Source organism: Callionymus lyra, chromosome 9 (assembly GCF_982586985.1).
Source record: "Callionymus lyra chromosome 9, fCalLyr1.hap1.1, whole genome shotgun sequence".
Lineage (NCBI taxonomy): Eukaryota > Metazoa > Chordata > Actinopteri > Syngnathiformes > Callionymidae > Callionymus > Callionymus lyra.
The window spans coordinates 17448076-17465077 of record NC_141826.1 but is presented as its reverse complement, the minus strand read 5'-3'; the positions used below and the strand labels follow the sequence as shown (position 1 = coordinate 17465077).

Genomic DNA, 17002 nt, shown 5'->3' with positions numbered 1-17002 from the left:
ACGCACAAACATGAACAAACACACAAGTCAAAATACCGAAATAAACCAACGCACAAATATGAACAAACACACAAGTCAAAATACCGAAATAAACCAACGCACAAATATGAACAAACAGACAAGTCAAAATACCGAAATAAACCAACACACAAACAAACACATCACATAAGAAAACACGAACAAACACACAAGTCACAATACCGAAATAAACCAACGCACAAACATGAACAAACACACAAGTCAAAATACCGAAATAAACCAACACACAAACAAACATCACATAAGAAAACACAAACAAACACACAAGTCACAATACCGAAATAAACCAACGCACAAACATGAACAAACACACAAGTCAAAATACCGAAATAAACCAACGCACAAATATGAACAAACACACAAGTCAAAATACCGAAATAAACCAACGCACAAATATGAACAAACAGACAAGTCAAAATACCGAAATAAACCAACACACAAACAAACATCACATAAGAAAACACGAACAAACACACAAGTCACAATACCGAAATAAACCAACGCACAAACATGAACAAACACACAAGTCAAAATACCGAAATAAACCAACACACAAACAAACATCACATAAGAAAACACAAACAAACACACAAGTCACAATACCGAAATAAACCAACGCACAAACATGAACAAACACACAAGTCAAAATACCGAAATAAAACAACACACAAACAAACATCACATAAGAAAACACAAACAAACACACAAGTCACAATACCGAAATAAACCAACGCACAAACATGAACAAACACACAAGTCAAAATACCGAAATAAACCAACGCACAAACATGAACAAACACACAAGTCAAAATACCGAAATAAACCAACGCACAAATATGAACAAACACACAAGTCAAAATACCGAAATAAACCAACGCACAAATATGAACAAACAGACAAGTCAAAATACCGAAATAAACCAACACACAAACAAACATCACATAAGAAAACACGAACAAACACACAAGTCACAATACCAAAATAAACCAACGCACAAACATGAACAAACACACAAGTCAAAATACCGAAATAAACCAACGCACAAATATGAACAAACACACAAGTCAAAATACCGAAATAAACCAACACACAAACAAACACATCACATAAGAAAACACGAACACACAAGTCACAATACCGAAATAAACCAACACACAAACATGAACAAACACACAAGTCACAATACCAAAATAAACCAACACACAAACATGAACAAACACACAAGTCACAATACCGAAATAAACCAACACACAAACATGAACAAACACACAAGTCACAATACCGAAATAAACCAACACACAAACATGAACAAACACACAAGTCACAATACCGAAATAAACCAACACACAAACATGAACAAACACAAGTCACAATACCGAAATAAACCAACACACAAACATGAACAAACACACAAGTCACAATACCGAAATAAACCAACACACAAACATGAACAAACACACAAGTCACAATACCGAAATAAACCAAACAAAAAACACACCTTAAGACCTTGTTATCTTCATGAGAACTAGGTGGATGTACCGGGTCAAACCCAGAGCAACAACGACAAGAAATAAGTCTGGAAAAGTCATTCTTGATCACAAGCATGAAGATCTTAATATTATTCAAGAGACGGAAAAAAAAACAATCACAACATTTGGATTAAAAGTGACATTTATTCAACCTAAACATTTTTTTTCTGTACAGTTTTGCAACAATAAAACCCAAATGAGCAGTTTTACATCATCACACAGAAATAACCGGCGCCGTGAGGCGGCGACACGCTTTGGGACGCGCTGAGCTGGAATAGTTAAATCTTAAAAGTGCACCTGCCGTCGACATTCTTGCTAACGCCTCACCGGAGCTCCGCCCACACACTGACTTGAATTTTTAACAGACGACAAAAACACCGGACGAGCAAGACCATGGAATCGGACGCACATGTAAAGAAGCTTTGTCGGAGGGACACGCCGGCTCCCCCTCCTGGCTCGACGGGGGAGTGGCTTGCCCTCTTCGGTCCTTAACAGAAAGCACGACGTGAGATTAAAGTGGAATACAAAGTGAGTTGCATGCGTCGGTTCGATTCAGTCAAGTGTCCGCTTGACTTCCTGGTCATGTGACGCGACGCCGCCGCCGCCGCCGCCGTCACATGACGTCTACGCCACAGACAAGATGTAGAGAGAGAGAGAGCAATTAACATTCGCCACTAATGAAAAACACCGAGGGGGGACCGACTAGCATCGCCCGAGTTAATTAAACAAGTGATACGATTTTTTTTCCTGATTATCGAGTCTACGAACTCGTCCCGGCCGATCGCGTCCAAGTCGCCCACCGGTCCAGTCCTGGGGAGAGGAGAGAACATGATGGCCACCATGGATCACAAGACCACTTCTGAAGACGGCGTCCAAAATAGCTTCGGTTGGTTTTCGTTTAGCTAGTCCAGAGCAAACCTGTCTTTTTGCTTTTCTGTCTTCACCGTTTATTACTTCGTAGCAGAAACAACGCCATCTGGTGGCGGTAGGCGGTCACTCTTAAACATAATAACGTCGTTTACACATCTTTTATTTCCTCCTCTTCCTCGTTCATTTCTCTGCAAGTGATGCAGAGCGGCTGTTGACCAATGAAATACGTGCATTTCCGTCATGTGATGCGAGAGACGGGGGAGAGGGTTGTGTCGATAAAGTTTCGACTCAGGTTGGCTATTGTTAAGCAGAACAATTTCAGTGTTTTAAAAAGGTTTGTAAATGACTAAATAAATAGGGTGCGGCTTCGTGTCGTTACTCGACAAGGCTCTGAAAATGTAATCATTTTAAGTCCACCTTATAGTGCGACACGTGTTAAATTAACTTCTGTGATTTCGTCTGATAACTACTGGAAGGGCTTTGCTATATTGAATTAGGAGGTTTCTGAAGGGAGACAGAACCCTCTAGTGGTTATACAGCACAACTGCAATAGAAGATATATATCTGAACCTGCTACACAACAGTGATAAGCATTGATTACACGTCTAGTAGAAACGTCGACCCCTCTTTTCAATTATATTATGTAACAATACAGGGACTCTTGGAGGATATTGACGGAACATTTTAACGGGATCATTTGTAACATGCTACACGCCAACAGACGTCCATATGGGAGTGAGGTTACTCACCGTCACGGGAGGCAGAGTGTGGGTGACTCACCTCTAGTAGATGAAGAGCACTCGTGTTCTGGGGATGGTGGCGTAGGCGGGATCGGCCAGTTTACGCACTCTGGAGTAGTTGACGAAGCCTCTGATGAACAGCATGAAGCCTGCAGCCACGTCAAGGTCAAGATGAGAGGAAGTGATGTGGGAAGATATAGATGAAGACACACTTGTACTACGAGTAACGTGTTTGATCTTTAGGGTTTCAAAAAAATAACGCCTACTTGGAGTGGTTATTATTTTATTTTATTATTACTGGTGTGGCCACTAGGGTTCTTTCTCTTTATTTCTCTTTGTTCTTGTTCTTATTTTATTTTTATTTATTTTTTATGAATACTGCTGTATGCTCCTGAGGGATCAATAAAGTTCTACCTTACCTTAGGGGTGAAAGAAAATATAAATAAACTTAAATATTGCAATATATTTTTTGCAGTGTGTATAAAAAAACATATTTTATTAATGTGATATTTATTTATGTTTTTTATTTAATTAACGTGCAAATATTTGTTCATTTTTGTGTTGCAATTAAACTTCCAGCCGCTAATTGGCTGCAGTCGTTACGTCCTCCGCAGCTAAAGGAATAATAAAATCCTGACGATGACTGAGAACAAGAGGATACAGTGGACTTCAGCAGCTTTTAAAGCTGATGTTTGGACATATTTTGGTTTCAAAACCAATGAAGGCAGTTACGACTTCCTCAAGAGTCATGTGGTCTGTAAATACTACAACACCATAGTCTAGTACTCGACAATACTACATATATATTCTTGTCATTACAGTATTACAATATATCGTATTATTGACCCCTGTATCGTGATATGTGTGGCCAGATTCTTGCCGATAAACAGCCCTATATGGAACTTGAAACTCTGAAAAGTGCTTTGAACAGAGAACAGAACTCACCGAGGGCCAGGAAGACCCACCACAGCCAGTACTGACCATCGAAGTAGCCCGGGAAGTAGGCGGAGAACTGAGGGACACACGGACGGAGACATGAGCTCCTGCAGCTTAAAAACAAAAAAACGAAAACGCGACCTCCGCTCACCCTGACGATGAGAACCCATTTGATGAGGGACAAACCGAAGCCAGAGATGGCTCCATAGCGACCTGCAGCCGACGTGGTCAAACAGAAGGACAAGAAGAATCCGATCCAGTTGAAGAGGAACGCCACTGTTGATCAAACAACGGCGAGTGGTTATGGTTTTCATTCCACATTCTGGGTCGATCTGAGTGTCTTACTGAAAAAGGTGAGCATGAATATTCCGTCGTTCCCTATCCGCAGCTGGTCGGCGTCTTCGAACTCATCTCTGGCCACGAAGTCTTCATCCTGCAGATGACAGACAGATGACAGATGTTTTTTAGTTTGGTCGGACCTCCCGACGTCATCCAGTGGAAAACCGTCGTTACCGTGACTCTGCCGGTGACCAGAGGGATGGTGGACTCCACTTTGTTCCTCTCGGCTTCATCGTAGGAGGGCAGGGTGGTGGCCACGGTGTAGGAAGGAGGGTTAGGAAACTGTCCGTTATCTTCCTTGTACTCGAAGAAAGCTGAGGAGACAAAAAAAACAAGACCAGGTCAAGGTCTCCGTCGCTCTCATGGACACGAGTGAGAAACGACATTCCATTGACGTGAAGCAAACACTAACATCCGAGGTGGAAAAAGGGGGAAATAAAGTTAAAGAGCTTGAGTCAACAAAGTTCTTCTTTCACTTCCGACCACGAAGACTTAGAGATGAAGAGAACACATTAGTGTCCATTAGGGCCAAACTTCAGTCTCATGAGAGTACAGTTGCTGACCACTTGAAAAATATTGATGTTTGTCAACGACCTGCCGAACCAGAACACAATGTTGATCTGACTATGTTTACAACTTCAACAGAATCAGTCTTTATTTTGCCATTATAATCTAATATTAATACATAATTACAAGTAGCCAGAAGAAAGCGGAAATACCTATAAGTGGGTGTCATGAAAATAATCAACTTATTCAAAACTATTTTTACTGTGGTCGTCTGGACTAATGCGTTAGTCGAGAATATTAACCAGTTAAATTTAATATATCAGAATGTTGAAACTTTGAATTGTTTTTATTTAAATGTGTTTTTTTTAAGCAGAATTTTTTAATAGTAAAATACAAGAATTTAAATATTGATTTTTTTATTGCATAATTTATTTCAATTATTTGTATATGGAATAGGTCTAAATGCGTAAAGATATGAATATTTTTTAAATGAGTCAGTTGTACAAAAAGTTTGATTTTCCAATAATTAAAAATACATTTTTCTATAGTCATTATGTTTTGATTAATAAACTTTTAAATGCAATATAAAAATGGTACCGTTATACCGACATCTTCTTAAAAAGCTTCTTCCGTTAATGGCGTCTACATTATGTTTAGGAAAAATGGATCCATTAGTTTGTCAGAACCACTTTCCCCTGGTGAGTAAAAATAATGCATCACACAGAAGCTGCAGCAGCTTCCTGACCTGCGTTGGCTGCAGCAACACTGCTGTAAGGCGGTGGTGCATCCTGGGTGGGACCCTCCAAAGACATCTGTGCTGGTTCCTCCTCGTTCACCAGCTGGAGACACAACAAAAACACCTTGAATTAAAACCATTTTTGGATCGGGAGTTAAACATTATTATATCTGAAGGAGTGTAGAGCACAGCATAGATCTACGAGCTCCAAGAGATTCATCTGATGGGTAAACTATTTAGAGAAGCTGCAACACTGTTGGAGAGATTGTGGTCACACATCTGGGGATCATTCTCATGTATTTTGGACTAAGTACGAAGGTACACATATTCTGGGTTAATGTCATAAACACACTTGAAAATATCCTCGCTAGTAAATTCTGTAGAGACCCCCTCAGACATTTTTGATAGGTCTCATTCCCTTGAACCTTCCAAAAAGTCTATTTATTCACAGAATGTTGACACTGAATCTAAACTGTTGGTTTTAAATGGTTAAGGAGATTCAACCAATGGGAGTAATGAACTCTTTCCTAAGGATGAAAGCTGTGACTCATAGGAAAAGATGGACCAAATGGAATAACTTTAACCAAAGTGATTTGGACTAAAAAAGATTGTTGTACCAACCCAATCTTTGGTCTGTAATTTTTTCTTGTATCTGTACTTAAACAAGAAGGATCTGTCTCGCCTGCAGTTAATACAAAACTCTGCAGCGAGAATTCTGACCCGCTCTAGTAGAAGAACTCACATTTCTCCGATCCTTAAAACTCTTCACTGGCCGCCAGTTTCTTTCAGGATAAATTTTAAAATTCTGGTTCTTAATTTTTTCAGAGCTATTCATGGTAAGGCTCCTCCTGACATCAGTGATCTGATCCAGCCTTACACCCCAGCTCGGGCTTTGAGGTCTGTGGATCAGAATCCTGAACACTCCTAAGCTTTGGAACGATCTTCTTCTCCCTCTGTATTTGATGGATCTACTGACTCCTTCAAGAAACAGTTTAAGACATTTTTATTTGTGCTTTTCCCTGATTTTACGAGACTCCTGTGTTTGTTTTATGTGTCTTAATATTTTAAAGTATATATTTTAACTGTGTATTGTTTTCGATTGTTGAAGCGCTTTGTGACCCTGGTCTAGAAATACGCTTTACAAATAACCTTTACTTCACTTGTTTTTATTAATCTGTGATATCTGTACTTTCTTTACAACATCTGATAAATACAGTATAAAAAAATAAAAATGAATTGTGATAGCTACTAGGGATGTAAGAAAATATATATAATTGAGATAATTATTTTACAAAACCTTATCAAATTGTATTCATAGGTAGTTTTAACATGCAAATATTTACTTGAATTGACTTGTTTTTCTTCTCTAGTGATATTTATAAATATATATAGATCCCTCTATTTGAATTTGAATCCGTGTTTCAAATGTCATGAGTTTTCTTAGATAACACCAATATTTACCAACGATATTGACATTCTTTTCTCATTTAATTTCTAATTTTAATATTTTTTACTGATTATTTCACGTCATTTTATGGTTAATTCAATAACCTGTTTATCATGATTGTTTGAACCAGTGATTTGGTTCAAACAATTTTGTAAGAATGTCTCAATAATACGAGAAACTAGATATAACATTTGGTACAAGATACTCCTGAGAAAGGGATTGTTTTGTTGCTTTGTTGGCTAAACTTTCTTTAGTTTGGTTAAACTAAAGAAATATTTTTTCGATATTTACGTGTTTAAAGAACGTCCCACTTGTAATGAACACCGCATTTGTCTTAACATAGCTCGGGGCTGTCAACAATAGAAACCATTTCTACTAATTAAAACAATAGAATAGCGTGGCAAAAACATTAAATTAGTTATTTAAAACGAGTTTATTGGGTACGAGTTATGCTAAATCTGCGGCCCTGCTAACACGGTTGTTGTTTTCCCGTCACGGTGACAGGGAGAAAGTCTGACCTACCTCTTGGTATCTGACGTTACTGTTCTGTTCCGCCATCGTGGAAGAGGAGCAAAACTTTAACGCGTCCCTCTTTTCACTGAAGCCGAGACCAAAAATGTTCTTTAAAAACGACAAACGACTCCTGCAAGTGTCGCCAAACTAGGCCGCCATCTTCTTCCTTCGCCACTGTACTGCTGCGTTCTCCTGCCACCGTAAATCCGACGAACGCCCATCTTACCATGTCGAATAATTTACACCTTAGCGTTTAAATAATTATTTAATCACGACAAATTTATTAGGCGACTCAATATCATCGTAAAATTATTTTATTATTACACTGCCACGATTGACGCTTTAGTTTACTTTGCGTTCATAGATAGTTATTGGAATTTTCGAGCAGCATTGAAGGCAACACGGAGATGTGCGTATTGTCACGTGACAGGAACACACTAAAAACACTGACGGTGTAAATACTTAAAATGTAAAATGAAATAAACGTCGATTGAACTTTAGACTTAATAAATGCCCTAAAGACAGGAAAAATAAGACTTGGCTATATTAAGGCTTTGTTTCGGGGGCTTTTTTATCAGGGGATGCATTTATTGATTTTTTTTTGTTGACAGTTTATTTTTATTTTTTTTAACTAGATTGTTCTGGTTAATATATATTTTTTAATGTTATTCCGTTCAGTTAGATTTTAGAAAAACATACAGAGGTTAATTGAGAACATTGGAAAAAACATTGGAGAACATTGAAATTGTCCGTAGGTATGAGAGCGTGTGTGAATGGTTGTCACACACGCTTTAGTTTTAGACACCGAGCTCTGTATATCCTTCTTTTCTCGCCGGGGCCGTTCTGGCTTGGCCGGTTCGGGTGTGGGGGTCCGGCGGGTGGGGCCTGTGGGTGCCTTGGGCCTGGTGGTGGTCACCGCTGGTGCCGCGATGGCCCCGTGCGCCGGCGGGGGGGTGGCCCGCTTCTGGGGTTTTTTTGATGGTGCGTGGGGGCGGGTGCTGGCGGGGGTGGCTGGGGTGGTGGATGGGGGGTTGCGCTGGGGTGCGGTGCTGGGGCTGGGGGGTGTTCTGGATGACCTTCCGACCCCAATGGCTTCACCTGGTCTGTGGTGGGGTGCCTGTCTTGGGGTGGGTGTCTGCTGCAGCGGTGGCTGTGGTCCTCTACCCGCCCTGTGTGGCATGTGCCGTGGTTGGGGGGTTTGTCGCCCTTGGTCCTGGGGGTTCGTGGCCGGGCTGGTCGGTCTTTCGGGGGCTTCCCGGGTGGGGGGGGGGCCGCATTGGGGGGACGGCGGAGGCATTGGGCGGACCCATGTTACCGTAGTGACCATGTACCGCCCATGCAAGTGCTGCTGTCCCCCTGGGTGATGCATGGTGGGTGGGGGCGGTGGCTGGGGGTCAGTAGTGTGATGGGCGGGGCCTCGGCACCTTAGAGACCGTGGACTGCCCATCGAATACTGCTGGCCCCCCAAACTTCCCTCATGGGGAGGTGGGCTGCGGCTGTTGGGGACGGTCTACAGTTCAAAGACTGGGAGCCGTTCCCGGATGGCTGCGGCCCCATTGCCCCCGCCCTGCCCGCACAACCGTGGCCCCCCTGTGACCCGGGGGACCTGGGCCGGTGCCTGGCCATTGCTCCCCCGGGCTCATGCGGTGGCACTCAACCCGGCTACTGGCCGTGTCCGCAGGGTATTGGGGGGGTTCCGCCGCCACCGCTGTGGTGGGTCCCCATCTCCTTGACTCGGTCCCCTGCTATGGACTTGGTGGCGGCCTGACGGTCTGGGGGTCCTCCGTCGCCCGACCTGGCCCCGGGGCCCTATCCCCTGACTGGTTCTTCTGGCTGCCCCTCTGCCCCGGTGCCTGCGCCTGGTGCCTCCCCCTCTCTGCTTCCTCGGTCGTCCTCGCCTGTGCTCGCCCTCTCGCGCCCCCGGTGGTGGTCCGCCTTCTCGCTGGTGTTTGGGGTCGGCTCTGGTGGTTATGTATACCTGTGTATTGTCTACATTTGTCCCAAACCCACACCTTTTTATTTCTCTCCCGGAGCCCCAGGGATCCACCTCCAGAGCTGCTGCTGATCCAGGGATCCACCTCCAGAGCTGTTGCTGATCCAGGGATCCACCTCCAGAGCTGCTGCTGATCCAGGATCTTCACCACGTCATCAGATCCCGAGTTCTCTCCAGCACCCCCATGGACCCCCCTACACTCTCCTCTTTTCTCTCACTATATCCTCCCTCACTCCTCTCCTTATCCATCTGTCTACCCCCCCATCCTTCCTCCCAGCCGGTCAAAGCGGCAGGCCGTCAACAATGAGTCGGGTTCCGCTCGAGGTTTCTGCCTTCTAAAAGGAAGTTTTTCCTCGCCATTGCTCACTGTACAGCTCACTGTACAGTGTTTTGTTTCTTGCTCTTTGTTGAATTGCTGGGATCTATTTTTCCTTAATCAACTGTAGTCTTATTTCAACTGTATAGTGTCTTGAGATAACTTTGTTATGATAAGACACTTTAAATAAAATTGAATTGAATTGAATTGAATTGAATTGTCTTTCTTTCTGTGTGCCCTGCGAGAGACTGGCGTCCTGTCCAGGGTGTCCCCTGCCTCTCGCCCTATGATTCTGGGTTAGGTTCCATACCCCCCCGCAACCTCCGACCCCGGGATAAAGCGGTTGTCAATGAATGAATATATAATTTAAGTTATTTTAGAAAGAATGATCTTTATTTACATGTAATCATCAAACTAGGTTTTTGAGTTTGGTTTTATTCACTTTCTTTGCAAGACATGACAAGATCAACAAAAACATCAAATAACCAACAGATTTAAGTCAGAATCAGAAATCTGTATTGCCATTATTAGTGGAGAGGGTTCACCAATTGGGAATTGTCTTTGGTCAATTGCGCAACATCCAACATTAAGCTATAAACACAATACAATTACATTTACAATTTGGCTATTTACAAAGTACAGTTGTGGAAGTGGAGAAAATTAAAAGAGGTTTGTATTCATGAGTCTTACGTGACAAGATCAAGATCTAAGAATCTCTATTGTCATTATACAGCATTTGAAAAGTGCATAATACTGAAGTTTCGTTGAGTATTAAGTGACAAATAGAGTGAAAAGTGCCAAAGCTGCCAAAGTGTTAAGAAAACAATTCATAGTTACTTAAAGATTTGGTTAAACTGAAGGCTTGAAAGGTTATTTTGTTGCTTATTGTACAGATTTTCTATCGCTGTGTCTGATCCGAGCGTGACATCACAGACACTAAAAAACAGATTTACTGCCTGAGGACGAAGTAATCACTTAAATGGTAGTTTTCTAGATAGAATCAGGAAGAGAAGTAAAACACTGGACACTATTGTGATGGAAGTGGATCCACCAGCTTGTTGTGCAGAGGCATCATCCCTGAGGAAAAAAAAATCTTAGCGTTATCAACCCTTTATATTACGGACTTCGATTCCTTCTTTAAATTTGGACGTACCTTTGAAATACCTGACGGTTCTGCAACGAAGTTCCATGGTGGCGTCCTCGTCGCAGACAAAGATACTCTGAGGGTGTAGCTGGAAAGCAGATACCGTCCACATGTGGTTGACACCTTCTTCTAAGGCTCTATGTAGTGCAATAGCCTTCCCTGTCCCGATGATGAGGATCATGACCTGGAAATTCAATCCAGAATCCGTCAATCACAGGAAACCATACAACGTAAATTCAAAAATCTCAAGAACTGGTGGGTTTACCTCCTTGGCGTCCATGACGGTACCGACCCCCACCGTCAGGGCCATGGTGGGCACCTTCGAAAGATCTCCGTCGAAGAACCTGGCGTTGGCCTCGATGGTGTCGTTGGCTAAAGTCTTGATCCTGGTCCGGGACACCAGACTGGAGCCCGGCTCGTTGAAGGCGATGTGGCCGTCCGGTCCGATACCTGACGTGATGGAGAGGAACGTCGTGAGAAACAAGAAGCTCACAGCTCTGTTTGAAGGACCTGGACCTCCGACGAAGAGCTCGATTCCTCCGGCGGCTTTGATCTTCTCCTCGAAGGAGTTGCACTCTGCGATCAGGTCGCTGGCGTTACCGTCCAGGATGTGCGTGTTCTTTGGTTTGATGTCGATGTGCTTGAAGAAGTTGTTCCACATGAAGGAGTGGTAGCTCTCAGGGTGGTCTCTGGGCAGTCCTGATCAGGAGGTTTAAAAAAAAGTGTATTTATTTTCAACTAATCTATAGTGCCAGTGCTTTCTCATCATGATAGCAATAGAACAAAAACAAGTACATTAAAGGAAAAAACGAGTTACCAGAAAGAAATAAGCCAAGAATCTTAGGGTCCTAACTGGACTATAAGGAGGTCAAGCTAGGCTTAGTTAAGTTAACGGTAGAACCTTGAAGTCAGTTCTAAAATGATTAGCCCAAAGAAGGACCTAAAAACAAGTTCAAAGAGCCAGAAACAAAAAGTGATGACAAATTATATTATAAAACTATCTATGAAAGGACAAAACATAATCACCCAGACCTGATATGGGCCGTATACATATAGCCAAAGTGCTGCATGTGACCCCTGATGTCATACTTTGCTCAGGTAAGAGGAAGATGAAAAACAAGATAGGAACTAAAATGGAGCCTTGCAGAACACCTCGGATAAATTAATCTGTCAGTTATCGATGCCGACTGAAGGTTATTGATGTGAATTAAGGTAAAATGTTAAAAAATCAATCAAAGCCAGAGCAGAAGAATTCTTACCGACATACTCATCCATGTTGAAAGTCTTCACATACTCAAATGAGATTTCTTTACGTTGGTAGAATTCAATCAACTTTTTGTAACATCCCAGTGGAGTCCCTCCTGTGAAGACACGTAAATGTGATTGACAACCAACCAGATGATGTTGTTTGTGTTAGTGGAGTTCAATGTAGTTCTAATGAAGCACCCAAGAAATGACACCATCCAATGTGACAAGGGAATACTGGGAAAATTCCAGGCCTCTTGAAAATCAAAACTCATGTAGAAGACTGGATCAAAAGAGGTCACTTGTGTTACAGATTTGGACAATAGTCTTAAAACGGTCAACTAGAAGTCCGTTCCGGTCGCTCCGACACACTGTCACTTCCTGGTTCTTATACTTCACTTTATGGAGAGAAAAGGTCAATGCAGAGTTTCACGGGTCGTTTATTCGCCGCTTCAAATCAAACAAAATACAAGCTTTCTGCCGGCGACTTTACAATTCAATAGCCCCGGGAGAAACGGTCTCGAACTGTAGAAACATCGCTATATTTAAGGCAAATTTCCGGGCCGAGAGGTCCTCCCCCTATCGCCATATTGGTTCCTTCAAGCTTCCTGTGCCACGATCCCCTGTGGAGTTTCCTTCCTAATTTGTTTCCTTTTCTAATCATTCAAATGTTCTTGGGTGGGGGTTTCTGTCTCCTAGTCCCACCCTCACGGATGTGTCCCTGCTTCGTTCTTTTGATCCACGACCCAAGGTGTGAAAAGGCAGACAAACAGACGTTTAAATAACCGGTGTCATGTCTCTAATTCTGTTCCAAGCTTGTCTTGAGACAGTGTGTCAGTCTGAGTGAAATGTTGATTGTGTATTCAAACGTTTAAGCTCTTAGATGAAGCTAGTAATTCATACTTTATATTTTGATTATCTTTTAGCATTAATTTAAGTATGGCGTATACGTATAGTGTATAATCATTTTTAATCTAACAGTTTTGAGACCACAGGGCCCTGGCAGGGGTACTTCACCCGGCGGAAGAAAGTGTCAATCATTTGTCCATATGGACAGTAAGATACCAGTCTTGGTCACGTGTTAAACAAGGAATACGCTGGGTGTCAGTGTTTCCCATTTTCCGAAAATAAGACTATTTTCTTTTAGAGAAAAACAGTCAGTGTTGCAAGGAACCCTTGCTAAGAAGAATAAAGATTGTCAAGGTTGAGCAATCCTGTGTCTTGTGATGAACATGGAAACTTCCTCTTGAGCCCCTGCCGAAGTCAGAATTACGCTTTCACATTTGGCGAGTTCTTCAAAGCATAATCTGGAGTAAAATAGAGCCAGACCATAATTCAAGGGAGCTAATGTCGGGACAACGCAGCGAACGATCTGCAAAAGGTAAGAGGTTTGCAAACTTAAATATGGCTCCGGATGGGAGTTACCCTCACCCTCACCCTCACCCTCACCCTCACCCTCACCCTCACCCTCACCCTCACCCTCACCCTCACCCTCACCCTCACCCTCACCCTAACACTGGCCCTAACCCTCACCCTAACCCTAACCCTCACCCTCACCCTCACCCTCACCCTCACCCTACCCCTACCCCATACCCTTACCCCTACCCCTACCCCTACCCCTACCCCTACCCCTACCCCTACCCCTACCCCTGACCCTAACCCCTAACCAAAACCCCTGGGTAATGTAGATATATTTTCTTGCAGGACCCTGCATCAGAAATGCTCACCTGTAGGCAGCCCAAGTGTGAAGTACCGGCCCGGACCCGGCTTGAACAGAAGTATCTTGTTCTTGATGTACTTGGCAGCCCATTCACCGACTTGATCCGAGTCGTCAACGATGATGAGCTTCATGGTGCTGCTGCACAAGTGTCTACTGCTGGAAAAAAAAGCTGAGGTCTTTTACACATGAGACCTTTGAGGCTCCTCCCCCTCCAACTATCTCTGACCAGTGACACCTCAGGATCAAACTGCTCTGTACTGTAAAACAAAGTTATATTGCACCTTAATCTTGAGACACAGTCAGCTGTTTTCAAACATGAAGTATCAAGTTGTAGATGATTAGGACACCTTTTAGTTTCACTTGTAGAAAATACAAAATCCTCTAAATTTTAAAATATTTTTAGTTACATTTAACCAACAATAGTTGTCGGTACAGAAGTTAAGTTTATGATTAAAGGAAGTAAATGTTGCTCATAGTGATAGAAAATTATTTATACCTTCAAAACTTAAATATATAATTAAGATACTTTTTTTCTTTTTAATCTATCATTTGAACTGGCCTGTTCTTTTGTTATTGTATAAGTCAAGTCAAATTATTTTATTGTCAAATATGCATGAATTAAGACATACACTTAAAACAATTAAAGACGTAAACAGACATTAATTAAGACATTCAAGAAAATGTATTAAAATAAATAACCAACAAAATGAAATAAATAATCAACAAACTTAAATAATCAACAAATAAACAGAATATAAACAAAAAATTCAAATACATTTAAGATTCTTATGTGATTATTTACCTATTTGATGAAGATATCAACTACCATTTTAGTTTTAAATGTTCTTTTTTTCTTTAAATATATATATATTTTTAATAGTCATGAAGTCATGAGGTTCCAGTCCTATCCAGATAAATCAGCTCCTCACTGGATTATGTGAAAAACAACACTGAGCCACTGACACACAATATTGATCACTACTGTCTGAAAGGTGTGTGTAAACAAGTAAAAAAGTAGTAGAACACAAACTTCACATATGTTTGTATTGAGGGATCAATCCTGTGTAGCGATGGTGGTGAAGAAGAGAGTGAAGGCGGGGAAGACGAGTAACAGGAGTTAAAACAAATGGATCGGAAACGACTTTCTAATAAATCCAGAAATGAATGTGACGAGAAGAAAAAGTTCTAAAATGAAACAAAAGATTGAACTTCTAACATTAACAAAATAAAAGCAAATTAAGAGTGGTCAGTGTTACTCAACAGAAGCTCTTGTTAGAATGGTTCTCATCTTACCTTTCTGGGCGCAGTTTCAGTGTATCTGCCAATGAAATGAGGTCTGAATCGGCAGATCTGTTGTGTGGAGTCCCTCAAGGTTCTGTTCTGGGTCCTTTATTGTTTTTGCTGTACTTGATTCCCATCGGTAAAATCATTAAGAGATTTCCTGATGTTTCTTATCACATTTTTGCTGATGACATCCAGCTCCACTGCTCTTTTGATCCAACTGAGCCCCAGAGGCTGAACAGCTTAGTCAATTGTTTGCTAGAAATCAAACAATGGCTGAGTGAAAACACTTTACAGCTAAATGTTGACAAAACTGAAACTCTTGTGATTGCTCCTGATGATAAGGTTCCAGGGTTGAGTCAGTACGTGGGTGAGTTAGGTCAGTCTGTCAAACTGAGCCTGAGAAACCTGGGTGTTGTATTTGATAAAGAAACTGAGAAAAATCTCTAAATTTAGGAAAATGTTGTCGGAACATGATCTGGAGCTTGTAGTCCATGCGTTTGTTTCTTCTTGTCTGGACTATTGTAACAGTTTGTTTTCATGTCTTAACAAGAAGGATCTGTCTCGCCTGTAGTTAATACAAAACTCTGCAGCGAGAATTCTGATCCGCTCTAGTAGAAGAACTCACATTTCTCCGATCCTTAAAACTCTTCACTGGCTTCCAGTTTCTTTCAGGATCAATTTTAAAATTCTGGTTCTTACTTTCAGATCTATTCATGGTCAGGCTCCTCCTTACATCACTGATCTGATCCAGCCTTACACCCCAACTCGGGCTCTGAGGTCTGTGGATCAGAATCCACTGATGGTTCCACGCACACAGTTCAGGACCAGAGGAGAGAAATCTTTTCAGGCAGTTGCTCCTAAGCTTTGGAACGATCTTCCTCTCTCTTTACGCTTGATGGATCTACTGACTCCTTTAAGAAACATCTTTTTTATTTGTTCAGGCTTTTCCTTGATTTTCTGGAACTCCTGTTGTGTTCTCAGTTTTATCTTGATCTTTAAAATAAATACTTTATTGAATATTGTTTTGATTGTTTAAGCGCTGTGTGCGCTTTGCGCCTGGTCTGGAAAAGCTCTATACAAATAAAAATTACTTACTTACTTTCTTACTATAATTCCTGCTGCTTACAGTAAATCACGAGGAATTATCTTTGAAGCTCATATTGAAAGTGAAATCAACATTATGACTGATCAGCAGTTTTAATTTAGGTTTGAAACCATTTGTGAGCATAAAAGTGGGTTTATCTGGGGTGACCCTTGACCCCCGGTCACAGATTGTATATGTTTTATTGTGGATGAGTCATGTTGAAACACTTGATGTAGGTAGTTTTCCTGGGATCTGGGAACGACACAGTGTTTGTTGAGTGTGTAGAGGAGAGTAGATATCCCCTGGAAAAGGTCAGTCTAAACCTTCTTTAATATTCATAGTTTTCTTGTACTTGTACACGTGTTCTTTGAATTATTATTAGAAATTCTAGGTTTAATACTCAATCAGAAATTGAAGAGAATTTATCATCTAATAGTAAAAAATTCAATAATAAAACGCGAGCTAATACACTATTCGCTAAAAATACACGTGGACTTACCTGCTTACTCGCCTGAGATAAATAAGACGAGATATTATGGTTTAACTTTAAATGAACGTAC

General features: G+C 41.6%; 2 protein-coding genes across 2 annotated transcripts; both read right to left on the bottom strand.

The window, feature by feature from the left end:
- Positions 1–1692: 1692 nt before the first annotated feature.
- ndfip1 (Nedd4 family interacting protein 1) lies at positions 1693–7843 on the bottom strand. Its single transcript, XM_087799237.1, has 8 exons — positions 7666–7843; positions 5706–5799; positions 4628–4767; positions 4460–4547; positions 4266–4390; positions 4124–4190; positions 3219–3327; positions 1693–2378 (listed from the first exon to the last, which is right to left on the bottom strand). The coding sequence occupies exons 1-7, from the start codon at positions 7699–7701 to the stop codon at positions 3221–3223; spliced, it is 657 nt and encodes a 218-aa protein (XP_087655363.1). The 5' UTR covers positions 7702–7843; the 3' UTR covers positions 1693–2378; positions 3219–3220.
- Positions 7844–10464: 2621 nt separating this feature from the next.
- On the bottom strand, positions 10465–14217 carry LOC148072082 (glucosamine-6-phosphate deaminase 1-like). Its single transcript, XM_087798906.1, has 6 exons — positions 14082–14217; positions 12369–12470; positions 11626–11808; positions 11375–11559; positions 11119–11293; positions 10465–11042 (listed from the first exon to the last, which is right to left on the bottom strand). Exons 1-6 carry the CDS (start codon positions 14203–14205, stop codon positions 10993–10995), a joined length of 819 nt encoding a protein of 272 aa, XP_087655032.1. The 5' UTR covers positions 14206–14217; the 3' UTR covers positions 10465–10992.
- Positions 14218–17002: the final 2785 nt, after the last annotated feature.